The 16,536-nt window shown below is 43.1% G+C and overlaps 1 protein-coding gene across 1 annotated transcript in view; it reads right to left on the bottom strand.

Annotated features, from left to right (window-relative positions):
• The window catches only part of LOC126153601 (uncharacterized), a 175,919-nt gene that overhangs the window by 20,545 nt on the left and 138,838 nt on the right, over window positions 1-16,536 (bottom strand). The window contains exon 3 of the mRNA XM_049916082.1: window positions 5,101-5,299. Coding sequence (XP_049772039.1) covers window positions 5,101-5,299 — 199 coding nt within the window. The remainder of the gene's footprint in view (window positions 1-5,100; window positions 5,300-16,536) is intronic.

Genomic DNA, 16,536 nt, shown 5'->3' with positions numbered 1-16,536 from the left:
TAGACAGCCGGCGCTTAGTGCAGTAATTGGCAGTTGACCCTCAACATCTTTTATGCAAAAAATTTAGCCTGCGTATATTTGTGCCTGCAAAATTAAAAAAAAATAGTCCATCGATTTCTTTGAAATTTCGACTCTACGCCGCATGGGAGTCCGCTCGCTTCTTATGTATTTATTATTGAAACGTAAGTAACATATACATAATTGTGTAGTGTTCATAGAGGAAATCTTACTTCCAAAAATTTTGAAATGTTCATGACCGATTTACCCCAAACTTTAAACGAAGCTCTATCAAACTGTCAAATGAACATAGACTATATAGTTTTAAACAAAAATATATAGATTTTCTGTTAAAACGGACTGCGAGAAAGAAAATGTTCTTCCATAAATATGGGCGGTTTTGCTTCCTTTGTCGCAGGTGGTTTTAACTATGATGGCAGGGCGTTTAAACCGTTAGATAAACTGTTTCTCCCATTATATTCTCATATATATATATATATATATATATATATATATATATATATATATATATATATATAAATTCAGGCGCTTCTAAAACTGTTTGTGAGGTATAAATACATATAAAGGGTGTTTCAAAGAGAATATTCGTATTTCGAGTGCATATATTTATTAAACTTTAAGACATACGAATATGAAACTTTACACACATATTTATGAACCTCTCAAGTTCGGATTACAGATGTTCAATATGTCCTCCATCAGCGATAGGAACAATATCATATCGATACTCAAATTCCTCCCATACTCGGGCAAGCATGTCCTTCGTCACAGTTGTTATGTCAGTACAGATCCGGTTCTTTAACTCTTCCAGGTTATGTGGGAGTGGTGGTACATAAACGCTGTCTTTAACGAAACCCCACAGGAACAAGTCAGAGGGTGTCAAATCCAGTGACTGTGGAGCCCAGCTGAAACATGATAAGTCGCCAGCTCATTGACGACCAATCCAACGGTTCGGTAGGGTTTCATTCACATATTCTGCGCACTTGGCGACTCCAACGAGAGGGCGCCCCGTCTTGTTGAAAAATGAAGTTGTCTTCGTGCAGCCTCGGAAACAATCATTTTTGTAACGCAGCGAGATACGGCTGACCGTTAACCGTGTTTCCATCAAACAAGAATGGGCCGTAAACAGATGATCGGGATATCGCACAAAACACATTGACTTTGGGCGAATCTCGTACATGTTCGATAGCTGCATGTGGGTTCTGTAGGCCCCAAATTCGAACATAGTGTTTGTTTATCTGACCACTAACATGGAAGCTTCATCACTGAATACGATGCGTTGTGCGAAAGTGTCATCATTGTCAATAGCATCAAGAATCTCGTTACAAAATGCCACGCGTTTGTGTTTGTCATCAGGACGCAGAGCTTGTAACAAATGTTCATATGTGGGTGAAAACTTATGGGACTGAACTGCTAAGGTCATCACTCCCTAAGCTTCCACACTAGTTAACCTGAATTGTCCTAAGGACAAACACACACACCCATGCCCGAGGGAGGACTCGAACCTCCGCCGGGACCAGCCGCACAGTTCATGACTGCAGCCCCTGCGGCTAATCCCGCGCGGCGAGCTTGTAACAGCTGTAATTTGCACGGCTTCATAACTAACCGACGTCTCAAAACACGCCAAATTGTTGTTTTAGGTTGGTGTAACTCCCGTCTGGCACGACGAGATAATTTTGAAGTACTACGTTGGAAAGCAGTTTGATTTCGTCTAACATTTTCTTCAGGAACACGATGGCGACCAGAACTCTTTCCTTTACATATACATCCTGTATCTAGAAACCTTCCATACCATCTGCGAATGTTACGCCCATTCGGAGGATTAATTTGGTACTTCAACCTGAAACGTCTTTGCACTGTAATCACGGAATTGTACTTCGCAAACTCGAGAACACGAAATGATTTCTGCTGCGGAGTTGCCATTTTAAACATATGACGCTTACCAAGCAAAACAGAAGACCACTGACATCTAGCGGCCATTAATATAAACTAGACTATGTATTCGTTTCTCCAATAGCCGAGCCGAGGCACAGCGATCGATAGTTTGGACAAAATAATACTTTGTAATACATATATTCTTTTTGAAACACACTGTACATATTCTTCCTCACAGACGGTTTTCACAGAAAACGGGAAAGTTGTACTTACGGCTTTTCAGCTTATGATTAGAAGCATCTGAATTTGCAATAACGATAAACAAGGCTCTAAGTGAGAGAAGGGCGGAGGAGAGGAGATGGAGAGAGGGGTCGGAGGAAATGGCGATAGAGAGCGGAACAGGGACAGGAGGAGATGGAGAGAGAGGGGGGAGGAGTAGACGGAAAGAGGGACGGGGAAGAGGTGACGTACAGAGAAAGGGTTAAAAAGGAGGAGAAGGACAAAGACAGGGGAAGGAGGAGCAGACAGAATTGATAGAGGAATTAGAGAATATTCAAAGAAGAGCAGTGCGTTTCGATATAGGTTCATTTAGTAAGAGCGAAAGCGTCACGGAGATGCCCCGCCGGCTCCAGCAGCAGAAGCTAGTAAGAGAGGCGCTGTGCATCACAGTGTGGGACTCTGTTAAGTGGCTCCCCAGTTGTCGTCATGAGACTGCGTGCTTCGTTCCAGTCCTCCAAACAAGGAAAAATCCCCGCCAGTACTGGTAATCGAACTCGAGTCGCGGTAGCTTTCTCGCTTCCCGCGCCCGGGTTCCCGGGTTCGATTCCCGGCGGGGTCAGGTGTTTTCTCTCAGGATTATGGCAAAGATTCCAGCAGACAAGAAACGTGTCCAGGAGGTCCACAGTGTATAACACCACAAGAAGAGCGATATATCACCATTAGTGCCCGCAGACAGCCACGGAGTACTGGAGGTGGCCTTGCTCGGGACCTTACCGCAGCCAGTGGAACAGTTGTCTCCAGACACACAGTCTACAGACGACTGAACAGACAAGGTTTATTCGCCCGGAGACCTGCAAGGTGCATTCCACTGACCCCTGGTCACAGGAGAGCCCGTAAAGCCTGGTGTCAAGAACACAGTACATGGTCATTGGAACAATGGTCCCAGCTTATGTTCACGGACGAGTCCAGGTATAGTCTGAACAGTGATTCTCGCCGGGTTTTCATCTGGCGCGAACCAGGAACCAGATAGCAACCCCTTAATGTCAAGGGACCTGTATGGAGGTCGTGGTTTGATGGTGTGGGGTGGGATTATGAATGGTGCACGTACACCCCTGCATATCTTTGACAGAGGAACTGTAACAGGTCAGGTGTATCGGCACGTCATTTTGCACCAGTATGTGCGCCTTTTTAGGGGTGCAGTGGCTCCCACCTTCCTCCTGATGGATGATAACGCACGGGCCCACCGAGCTGCCAGCGCGGAGGAGTACGTTGAAACAGAAGGTATCCGGCGAATGGAGTGGCCTGCCTGTTCTCCAGACCTAAACCCCATCGAGCACGTCTGGGATGCTCTCGGTCGACTTATCGCTGCACAGTTTCAAACCCCTACGACACTTCAGGAGCTCCGACAGGCACTGGTGTAAGAATGGGAGGCTAAACCCCAACAGCTGCTCGACCACCATACCATACTCGCCAACCCGTTGTGCGGCCTGTGTACGTGTGCATGGTGATCACATACCACATTGATGTCGGGGTACATGCGCAGGAAACAGTGGCGTTTTGTAGCACATGTGTTTCGGGACGGTTTTCTCAACTTACCACCAATACCGAGGACTTACAGATCTGTGTCGTGAGTGTTCCCTATGTGCCTATGCTATTAGCGCCAGTTCTGTGTAGTGTCACGTTGTGTGGCACGACATTCTGCAATTATCCTTAATTTATGAGCATGAGTGTAGTTCGACGCAATTCCAAAAAGTTCTCAAGGAAACAGACTTTGAAATTTTCCGACCGTCTATAATATCCTACAGCGAGGTCGATTTTTCTCCACAGACTGTGGTCCTGTGGGGTAGAATGCTCGCCTGTCACTTAGGGGTTTTAGGTTTGACTCTCGGCTGATGCAAATTTTTAAAAAGAGGTCCCTGCCCTACTAGCATTTATGTGAATTTTAAAAGTCGTTAAGGCGGAAAAAAAAAACGTTAGCGCTCGATAGTGGTAATTGCTGGTTCGAATGTCGTTTCGGTCATTTTTTCGTATTTTTAAATTCCGTATCTCAGTTGGTAAAAATGTAACCGTTATAGGATCATTTCGTTTGTCTGTCTCTTCGACTGTTAAGACCCCTTTTTTTCAAGAACTGTTGGATATATCTAATTGAAATTTATATCACATTGGTTGACGGCCTCTTGGTGGTGTAAAAATTTTAAGCTCTAAGACACTACAATAATCTTATAACATACCTCTTGTGTGACAGTCTTGTGGCGCCATTTTTCAACAGGACGTTACTCATCCACACATTTCAGTTGTCTTTATCAACTGCTTGCAAGCTGTTGATCTACTCTCGTGTCCAGCGAGGTTCCCAGATCTGACACCAATAAAATGTGTGGTACCAGATAGGATGTCAACTCCATACCAGTGCCAGTACGAAGGTATCGAGGACTAGTTACAACAGCTGCGGGCCAGCTTGCCTCAGGACAGGAGACAACGGATTTATGACACCCTGCCCAACTGAGGCACTGTATACGTCCAGGCTAGAGAGAGTGGTACGTCATCTGACAAGTGGGTTCATTCTGCCAAATTCTTTGTAAATTTGACTCGAAATTGTAATCACCGAAATAACATCTCATACCCTCTCAAGTTTCGTTTCGTTTCCTCCTCCCCTTCTTGGTGCTTTACATTTTTTTGGCAGAATATGGTGCCAGATAGGTTTGAGGACTACGTCTTGTCCCCCTACTGCTTAATACCGACCTATCTCCGCGAGTTGGGGGCAGCATTTCAGCGACTATGAATCTGGATGGCTCCCTAACGTATTCAGTGTTGAAGTCCATGCTGCTGACCTCCTCCACTACTGTCTGAGCAGAACGTGCAAGTAAGGAGACGCTCGTAATTCAGGTGGTACTGAGTAGATTTCAAACAACTTTAAGCTGGAAAGGTATGGCAGAGATGAGGTAGTGTGAGAGAGAGAGAGAGCAAGCACCAGCTGTGCCGCGTGTTCACCTTGTTGAGGTCGAGCTGGCTCTGGGCGTGCGTGTCCTGGCACCTGTGCGCCGCGTAGACGCCGCAACCGGCGGTGAGCAGCACCAGCAGCAGAAGCAGCAGCGGGGGCCTCGCCATGGCCTTCGGGGAAGGCGGCGCCTCTGGGGGTCTCTCTGGATACCAACTGGATGTACCAGCTGCTGAAGTCCTCTGTACACAACTGCAACAGCACGTGCACACATGGTTTTCAGACCTTTCTACATCTGTCAGTCAGTAAGAGGGCTGTCAACGGAATGTGTTCGAAGAATTATTGGGCTATACCCCTATCTATAGGTAGAATTCTTCAATGTATTACAACTACAAACATAATTAATAATGAAACTTACTGGCAGAATAAAAGCGTCTACCAGACTGGGACACGAACTCGGGGCTTTTGCGTTTCGCGGGCAAATGTTCTACCATATGAGCTACTCAAGCACGACTCGCGACCCGTCCTCGCAGCTTTAATTCCGCCAGTACCTCGTCTCCTACCTTCCAAACTTCACAGAAGCTCTCCTGAAGACCTTGCAGAACTAGCACTCCTGGGAGAAAGGATATGGCGGAGACATTGCTTAGCCACAGCGTGGGGGATAGCTGCCAGTAAACCTTTCGCGATGTGAAGTCGTAGTCCAAGAAACACTTCTGTTCCTGACGTTTCGCCCAGGACTGCGCTGGACAACCTTCAGAGGCGTTCCTCCACTGAGCCTTGCTGACTAACTGGTAGGACATCCGAGAGCGACATAAATACTGTAGGAAAGGGGGTATGGTCAAAGTAACAGGTGATGAGCAGAGACAATCATTGTCAGAGATAATATTTAACTATCGATTATCGTCTTGTCAAATATAAAACTGTCTAGTGACTCTGCAGAGCTACGGTCCATATGTCGATAAGTTTCATTGCCTGCTCTTTCCTATTAAAATTATCCTGATGCTTATATATTTCAATGGCTTCTGTACATATTCGTGGATAACGTCAAATTATTATCCACGTCTATGTAGAGAAGCCACTGAAATTTTTATAAAACAGGGTAATTTTAATAGGAAAGAGTAGGAAATGAAACTTAGCAACATATGGACAGTAGCTCTGCAGAGTCGATAGACAGTTTCCTATTAAAATTATCCTGACGCTTTTATATTTCAATGGCTTCTGTACATATTTGTGGATAACGTCAAATTATTATCCACGTGTATGTAGAGAAATCACTGAAATTTTTATAAAATCAGGATAATTTTAATAGGAAAGAGGCGGCAATGAAACTTAGAGACGTATGGACAGTAGCTCTGCAGAGTCGCTAGACAGTTTTATCTTTGACAAGACGACAATCGATAGTTAAATTTTATCTCTGACAAGGAGCATCTCTGCTCATCACGTGTTACTTTGACCACGCCCCCTTTCCTACAGTACATATGTCGCTGTCGGACGTCCGACTGGTTAGTCGACAAGACTCAGAGGCTGTACAGCGCAGTCCTGGACGAAACGTCAGGAACAGAAGAGTTTCTTGGATCACGACCTCACATTTCGAAAGGTTTACCATCAGCTATGTCAGCCGGTCATGAAAGCCTTCATTCTATGATCAGTCTGGGGGATGTTTCCAGAATGAGATTTTCGCTCTGCAGTGGAGTGTGCGCTGGTATGAAACTGGCGGATTAAAACTGTGGGCCGGACCGAGATTCGAACTCGGGGTCCTCAATTCAGAGAGTACAGAGAATAACGAGCTTCTCGATTGTCAAAGTGCAGGAGAAAAATCACGCGCTCTGCACTGACGGTCGATGCGGGAGTACAATTAATGAACCTCACAGTCAGGGAGTCAGTGTTAGAAGGGGAATGAGAGTTTGTGAGGAAGTCAGTGACAGTTTTAGTAGCTACTATAAAAGAGGTGGTGTCTCTCTGCAGAAAAGTTTTCTACGGTTATGACGTGTCAGACTTCCTACGCACAGTTGCATATGTGAGTGTCCGTCGCATATAGGACATACAGTCGTAGACGTTTAAGTACTGAATGCACTGTCGCAGTCATTTATTTTTCGAGCAGTTTATTTGTGTTGCATTCTCAATTCTGTGAAAACGGAAAGACATTTACGCCCATCGAGAGTAATCGACTGCTGGACAGACTCACTTCGTCTAACGATTGGTTACTCCTTTTGGCAAGTAATTATTTTGCGAACTGTGAGAAATTTTATGTCAGTTGTTACAGTAATTACAATCAACACAACTGTGTGATACACTTATTGTCTATTCGTTAAAGACACAGTTAAAGAACTTTGTGTTCAGGTCTTGAACTTCACAATGGACTTTCTGAACTCGAATAATAACCAAAATAATACTATACTTCGGCGATAAACAGTTCAGACAAGAACAGAAAGGAAACATTTTAAATGTGGTGTGACACAGGAATGCTGAAGATTAGACGGGTAGATCATATAATCAATATGGAGGTACTGAATAGAATGGATGTACTGAATAGAACTGGAGATAAGAGAAATTTGTGGCGTCATCTGACTAAAATAAAGGACCATGGATAGAGTAGCATGGAGACATGCATCAAATCAATCTTAGGACTGAAGACTGCAAAAAATAACAGCAACAACAACACTATTTACCAACATTTATAATTTCACAGATATAAGCCAAATAACCATAATCTTTTCGTACAGGTGGAGGTCTAACCACGCTACGATTTTTCGCAGGAAGCAGCTGCTGAATATCAGGGTAGCAGGTAGATGCAGAACAGTAGCTCTGTCCAACTTTTTACGACAAATTGGGTAAACTGTGCAGCCTAATGGGGAGCATATTCGGTGAAGCAGGTCCCCCCCCCCCCTGCACCGCCCATGCCTCACACAAACACACACACATCCCAACCGCTCTTCTCCCAAGCCTTCTAGTTAAGTGCGCGCAGCGATGCAGAGATTTTCGTCTCTCGGGGACTCGGTGTTTGTGTAGTCCTAATCAGTTCATCTCATCATCACAAAGACACGCAAGTCGGGGAAGTGTCATCAGACCCCGGAGCGGCGCGGGAAGTTCCTTTTTGAAAGGCGCGCTGCACAGCTACAGTTACTCATTGTTGTGTGGGGTTGAGCGCATTCACCTTTTTTTTTTAAGGTTAGTGTAGTAGCGATCATGCAGTAGACGAGCGCGCTTTCGCCGTCGAGATTACTTTTCCAATGGCTGTTCGGTTATCTCAGCCCCGTGTATATTCAGGAAACAGTTTAATACCGAGCCTGCAGGTCGTGTTCTGATCGAAAATCGATTGTTATGTAAGTGTACATTTTTATGGATGGTGTGCGGGAAAAGAATCCAGGAGCTTCAAGAGCTACCAGGACATCACACAACGCCGAGAAAGTAAAGCTGGCGATTTTGAATTCTCCCAAGCGATCTGCACGCAAACATGTAACTGCTATTGCAATTTCTGATCGCACAGTGAGACGAATTCTTCTTGAAGACCTGAAATTTCACCCGCATAAACTGGCACTGGTGAACACAATCCACGCGATTTTGTTTCACGAAAAAAAGCGTTTGAAACCTTACTCGACAAGTTGCCTCATGAAGCCCTTGTGTTCTTCAGCGACGAGTAACATTTTCATTTGTATGGATGTATGAACAAACAAAACAAGCTATATATCGAAATAACCAGCAGTCAGCTGCATAAAAGGAATTTAATTTCTTAATTGGTTTCGGTCACTTAGTGCTCTTCTTCAGAAGGTTGTAACCATCGCATTATTTGCGAATGTCAGTAATAAGATGCATGCAGCATATTGCTGTGTTCATGTGGTTCATAGTGCCTTTACAAAAATAGACTGTGAACCACGTAACCACAGCAATATGCTGCATGCATCTTATTACTGACATTCGCAAATAATGCGATGGTTACAACCTTCTGAAGAAGAGCACCAAGTGCCTGAAATCGGTTAAGAAATTAAATTTCCTTAATGCAGCTGGTTCCTCTGTTTCGATATGTACAACTATAGTTGCTGAAGGGGATAACACACTAAAACAGAACCGAAACAGAAAATGTGATTATTTGGTGAGTGTTGTCCTAAATTGGCATTATTGTCCTATGGTTTTTCGAAGAGAACGACAGAGTAGTCACGGTCACTTCGGAGCGTTATTTCCAGATGATGAGGGAGTTCTTTCTTCTCAAATTTGAAGAAATATATGTGTGGGATGTCTGGTTCTAAGAAGACGGCGCTGAGGCTCTCACGGCATCAATCTCAAAGGCTCTCTAGGGCGAACACTTCCTACTAGGTCGTCTCACCTTTTTGAGCAGCGATTTTCTGTGGCTAGCAAGCTCGTCTCTCTCCGCGACTTTTTCTTGTGGGTTTATCTTAAAACCTTGGTGTATACTAATCGTTTACAGACCCTGGGTGAGCTATGGAACAGTATTCGCTCTGATTTTGCCAACGTAGATGGACAAAGTGGACCGAAACTTCTGATTTCGAGTCTCCACATGCATTGAGTAGAACGGAACAACCTTCAAGGTATCATTTTCAAAACCTCAACAACTTTTTTTTGAGCCATCAGTCTACATCTACATCTACATCTACATCTACATTTATACTCCGCAAGCCACCCAACGGTGTGTGGCGGAGGGCACTTTACGTACCACTGTCATTACCTCCCGTTCCTGTTCCAGTCGCGTATGGTTCGCGGGAAGAACGACTGTCTGAAAGCCTCCGTGCGCGCTCTAATCTCTCTAATTTTACATTCGTGATCTCCTCGGGAGGTATAAGTAGGGGGAAGCAATATATTCGATACCTCATCCAGAAACACACCCTCTCGAAACCTGGCGAGCAAGCTACACCGCGATGCAGAGCGCCTCTCTTGCAGAGTCTGCCACTTGAGTTTGTTAAACATCTCCGTAACGCTATCACGGTTACCAAATAACCCTGTGACGAAACGTACCGCTCTTCTTTGGATCTTCTCTATCTCCTCCGTCAACCCAATCTGGTACGGATCCCACACTGATGAGCAATACTCAAGTATAGGTCGAACGAGTGCTTTGTAAGCCACCTCCTTTGTTGATGCACATTCTTAGATGCATTTTCTAAGGACTCTCCCAATGAATCTCAACCTGGTACCCACCTTACCAACAATTAATTTTATATGATCATTCCACTTCAAATCGTTCCGCACGCATACTCCCAGATATTTTACAGAAGTAACTGCTACCAGTGTTTGTTCCGCTATCATATAATCATACAATAAAGGATCCTTCTTTCTATGTATTCGCAATACATTACATTTGTCTATGTTAAGGGTCAGTTGCCACTCCCTGCACCAAGTGCCTATCCGCTGCAGATCTTCCTGCATTTCGCTACAATTTTCTAATGCTGCAACTTCTCTGTATACTACAGCATCATCCGCGAAAAGCCGCATGGAACTTCCGACACTATCTACTAGGTCATTTATATATATTGTGAAAAGCAATGGTCCCATAACACTCCCCTGTGGCACGCCTGAGGTTACTTTAACGTCTGTAGACGTCTCTCCGTTGATAACAACATGCTGTGTTCTGTTTGCTAAAAACTCTTCAATCCAGCCACACAGCTGGTCTGATATTCCGTAGGCTCTTACTTTGTTTATCAGGCGACAGTGCGGAACCGTATCGAACGCCTTCCGGAAGTCAAGAAAAATAGCATCTACCTGGGAGCCTGTATCTAATATTTTCTGGGTCTCATGAACAAATAAAGCGAGTTCGGTCTCACACGTTCGCTGTTTCCGGAATCCATGTTGATTCCTACATAGTAGATTCTGGGTTTCCAAAAACGACATGATACTCGAGCAAAAAACATGGTCTTCTGACTAGTTTGACGCGGTCCCCCACGAATTCCTCTGCTGTGCCTACCTTTTCATCCCAGAGATGCACTTGCAACCTACGTCCTCAATTATTTTCTGGATTTATCCCAATTTCTGTCTTCCTCTACAGATTCTACTCTCTACAGATCCTTCTAGCACCATGGAAGTTATACGCTGATGTCTTAACAGGTGTCCTATCATCCTGTCCCTTCTTCTTCTCAGTGTTTTCCATATGTTTCTTTCCTCGCCGATTCCGCGGAAAGCTTCCTCATTCCTTACCTTATCAGTCCACCTAATTTTAACCGTTCTTCTGTAGCACCACATCTCAAAAGCTTCGATTCTCTTCTGTTCCGGTTTCCCCACAGTTCATGTGTCACTGCCACACAGTGCTGTGATTCAAACCTACGTTGTCAGAAATTTCTTCCTCAAATTAAGACCCGTATTTGATACTAGTAGACTTTTCTTGGCCAGAAATGCCCTTTTTGGCAATGCTAGTCTGTTTTTTATATCCTCCTTGCTCCGTCCGTCACGCTTTATTTCGCTGCCTTTGTAGCAGAATTCCTTAACTTCAGGTACATCGCAGTCCCCAATTACGATGTTAAGTTCAAAAAATGGTCCAAGTGGCTCTGAGCACTATGGGACTTAACATCTGAGGTCATCAGTCCCCTAGAACTTAGAATTACTTAAAACTAAATAACCTAAGGACATCACACACATCCATGCCCGCCGCAGGATTCGAACCTGCGACCGTAGCGGTCGCGCGGTTCCAGACTGAAGTGCCTAGAACCGCTCGGCCACCCCGGCCGGCACGATGTTAAGTGTCTAGCTGTTCTCGTTTCTGCTGCTTCTCATTACTTTCGTCTTTCTTCGATTTACTCTCAATCCATACTCTGTACTGTTCATTCCATTCAACAGATTCCTTAATTTTACTTCACTTTCACTGCGGATATCAATGTCATCAGCGAATCATAAAATTGATATCTTTTCGCCTTGAATATTAATCCCACTCTCGAACCTTTCTTTTATTTCTGTCTGGGTGTTGTGTGATGTCCTTAGGTTAGTTAGGTTTAAGTAGTTCTAAGTTCTAGAGGACTGATGACCACAGATGTTAAGTCCCATAGTGCTCAGAGCCATTTTTTTTTATTTCTGTCACTGCTCCTTCAACGTACGGATTGAACAGCAGGGTCGAAACACTACATCCTTATCTTACACCGTTTTTAATCCGTGCACTTCGTTCTTGGTCTTCCACTCTAATTGTTCCCTCTTCATTCTTGTACATATTGTATATTACACGTCTTTCCCTATATCTTATTACCATTTTTCTTGGGATTTCGCACATCTCGCACCATTTTTCACTGTCGAACTTGGTTGCATGAACTGTAGAGCTGATTGAGCGTTAGTTCTCGCACTTTTCGGCTCTTGTAGTCTTGGAAATTGTGTGAATGATGTTTTCCGAAAATCTGATGGTATATCACGAGTCTCATATATTCTCCACATTAACGTGAGCGGGTTCCCGGGTTCGATTGCCGGCGGGGTCAGGGATTTTCTCTGCCTCGTGATGACTGGGTGTTGTTGTAAGTAGGCTGTTTATGTTTTCTTATTGGCAACGTTACGTAGCGCTCTGTGTACTAGTTTGCATTGTTGTCTGCCATTGTAGTGTTAGGCAGCGGCAGCTGGATGTGAACAGCGCGTAGCGTTGCGCAGTTGGAGGTGAGCCGCCAGCAGTGGTGGATGTGGTGAGAGAGATGGCGAAGTTTTGTAATTTGTCATGAGCTGCTATATATATATATATTATGACTATTAAGGTAAATACATTGTTTGTTCTCTATTAATATCTTTCATTTGCTAACTATCCCTATCAGTAGTTAGTGCCTTCAGTAGTTTGAATCTTTTATTTAGCTGGCAGTGGTGGCGCTCGCTGTATTGCAGTAGTTCGAGTAATGAAGATTTTTGTGAGGTAAGTGATTTCTGAAAGGTATAGTTTAATGTTACTCAGGGCCACTCTTTTGCAGGGATCTTTGATAGTCAGATTGCGTTGCACTAAAAATATTGTGTGTCACTTTAGTGAATGTTTGAGTACGTTCAGTTTTGCTCAGCTGTTTGAAAAGCAAATAGTGTAAGAGGTTTATCAGCACAGTCGTGTATAATTGTTCTAAGGGGACGTTTCATATGGCGACCCTGCCAGGATACCACACTGGAATCTTCTGATTTTTTCTTGTAGTTTGTGTATTTAGTGTAGCTTTTGTTTATTGCTAGCATGTAATTGTAGAGAGAATCTCCTTTGTAGTTGCAGTCTTTCATTGTTGTACTGCAAAACAGTTGTGGCATGCATGTAGATTTGCACCAAGTATTTCGCAGCTACGCTTGCAGTTAACTAGATATTATGTTCAGTGCTATGTTAATGTGTTCTCTTATTTTTGCACTTCAAATTGTGCTTTTCTGTGTTATCGTGTGAAATATTATCACAATAATGGCGTGTGAAAAACGTAACACTAGGCTCCAAAGTAAACTGAGAAATAATAGTGACGACGAGCGTAGCTTATCAGCACCACTGTGTAGTGAATTAACAGACATTCGAAGTAGTAATTTGGTAACTGTGCATAGGGAAATGGAGCGGGCGGCAAACAATGGCGTAGGCAGTGAAACAATTAGTGAACAGGGAAGCATTATCGATCGATCGGTCGGCAACAGCTCGCCTCAGGAATCCGAAATGACAGAACACAATACTGCAAATACTGTAGATTTCGGTTTTGGGTCCTCACCGTTTTCTCAAATGAGTCAAGACACATTTTCAGCTTGTCAAAATGTGAATGTTGCCGGTGCAAATGCACTGCCGAAAAGCGTAGAGGAACAGATTCCAGACACTAATGCATTGTTATTACAACTAATGCAACAAATGGAACAAAATCAGAGACAAACACAGCAGCAGTTAGACACAATGGGACAAAATCTTCAAAAGTTAGACACAGTGGAACAAAATCTTAAAAAGTTAGACACCACACTTGAACAAACAAGTGAAGATTTAACTACTGAGTTACATAACATCGAATCGAAATGTCAAAAAGTCTGTAATGACGTAAAAACACAAATTTGTGAGTATTTTCAACCTATTTTTTCTCGGCATGAAAATGCATTACAGAATCACGAAGCAGCCATAAAAGAACTGCAAACTATTGTTCATGAAAATCATGAGACCTTGCAAGCTAAAATTGACTCAGTTGCATCTACCAATTTGGTTACGCAACTTTCAAAAACTCAAAAAAACTTAAAGGACACAGTAGATTCGATTTCAACACAAATGGACACTCTGAAACTTGGTTCAGAAAAACTCACTGAGGAAATGTGTTCACTATCGGAGAAAGTAGCTGAACTTTCGGATCAGGTCACTAACTTATCTACAAAGGTAGATGATGATCTGAATGACACAAGACCCGTAGCCTTCACTGACACAGAAGAGTATGAACAAATAAGAAAATTCAAACAAAATCAAAATCAAATCAATACACAGTACAAAAGAGAAATCCGGGAAGTACAAGATCAGTTGACGCAGGTGATATAAGAATTACATATTTCAGAGGACAGTCGCGCTCCAACACGGAAAGAGGAACTTAGAAATACGGAAAAGCCACAAAATAATAACACAGGGCATTTCGGTAATTATGAAAGGAATTGGCAAGATGGACCGAATTTTGAGATGGAACCGCCGACACGACGTAACAATGACCGATATGCTACTCGCCGACATGATGACTTTGACTATAAGCTGTTCATTACTACACGTAAATTCAAAACATTTAAGAATTCTGCCAACGACATTCATCCACAAGCGTGGCTCCAGCAATTCTCTCATTGTTTTCCTCCCAACTGCTCATTAGAACACAGATTAGAATATATGTGTGGCTACTTGGAGAATGAACCAGCTGTAAGAATGCGATCGGTCATTCACGATTGTCACAGTGAAGGAGAATTTTACCATGCGTTCCTCTCAGCATATTGGTCTCAAGCTACACAAGACTGAGTAAAACATAGCATCATGATGATGAAACACTTTGAACAATCTGAATTTTCCAGCCTTGTCAAATATTTTGAAGACATGTTGCACAAGAATCAGTACCTGTCAAACCCATACAGCCCCTCAGAACTCATCCGCATTTGTTTAATCAAATTACCTGAACATTTACGGCATATTATTTTAGCAGGACGTTGCAAAGACGACATTGAAGCTTTTCAGGGACTCTTACAAGAATTAGAAATTGACACAGACAGTCGCGGGATGCAAAAACAGGAAAACAATCACTACAGGTCACATTCGTCACAATTCCGTGACGACAGAAACAATAAATGGCCACGACAAACCTATTCTTACAACGTAAATCGTGACCAAAACAGACACCACCCATATGACAACCACTGGCAGAGTAATAGTTACAAGGAAAGATCACCTTTCCACGGTAATGACTATCACAGAGACAATCAGAGAAACAGACAATATGGGAACCAAAATAATTATTATCAAGGGAGACAGAATAACTTTAGACGCAATGGTCCAGCTCGCAGTTACGACTCAGGGAGAAATTCTCCACCACGTGACAGACAAGAAAGAAACTATGTAAACTACCGACAAAACGACAGACATGAATTTCATCAGAACTGGCGGGTTTCTAACAGAGCTGGGCCCTCTGGACAACGTGAATTTGTAGAAGTTAGGTCTCCAAATCCCAATAACGACGCGCGCCAACAAAGAGACAATAGGCAATGACTCACACCGCTGGCAGCCACAAGACGTACTTATGAAACTGACGACGCAGCTGCAGTAGCTAGTAATTACGTAAAAATGGAAGACATTAGGGACATCTTACTCCAGGAACACGACGTAAAACATAACAACATTGCATATCCTGTGATTCACATTACTGTAAATGACGTAAAATTTACGGCAGTACTTGACTCTGGCAGTCCCATTTCAGTAATTAGTGAAACAGCTTTTAGCAAGTGCAACAAATCGAACGATTGCCCCACACTTCCGTTACGTAAGATTAAATTACAAGGTGCAATCTTTGGAAAAAGTGTAGATGTACGCCAACAAACCAACTTAGAATTCTTTTGCCAAAGCCACAGCTTCTCTATGAACTTTCTTATTGTTCCATTATTGTCGACGGAAATTATACTGGGAGTAGACTTTTTGAATGAATATAATAAAGCAATCTTAAGCTTTCACGATGCTGAAATAAGTTTAGAGAAAGAAGGTAAGTCAATAGCTTTGAAATTTGAAGACTGGCTCTCAAACCATGATGAGGAAATTAATCGGCTTTACGTTCTGTTAAACAACAGTTCGAAATTTTCTATGGAACTAGACACTAACAATCACTCTGCAAGTACTGACAGGGATGATATCGACGGCATATTTGAAATTAATGAGTTAATTCAGAATAAAATTCAAACAATTGAGAATTGTAATGACACTGATAGGCAGGACCTTTTTGAGATTTTACAAGCACATTCCACAGTTTTTACTCACAAAACAGGAACAATCAAGGGATTTCAATACCAATTTCGTGTTCGTGAGCATACTAAATTTTGTGTTAGACCATACGAAATTCCAGCACATTATAGGGACCGTGTTAGAA

This window comes from Schistocerca cancellata, chromosome 2 (genome assembly GCF_023864275.1).
Source record: "Schistocerca cancellata isolate TAMUIC-IGC-003103 chromosome 2, iqSchCanc2.1, whole genome shotgun sequence".
Taxonomy (NCBI): domain Eukaryota; kingdom Metazoa; phylum Arthropoda; class Insecta; order Orthoptera; family Acrididae; genus Schistocerca; species Schistocerca cancellata.
The sequence above is the reverse complement of the archived record's forward strand: the minus strand, read 5'-3'. Positions and strand labels throughout refer to the sequence as shown.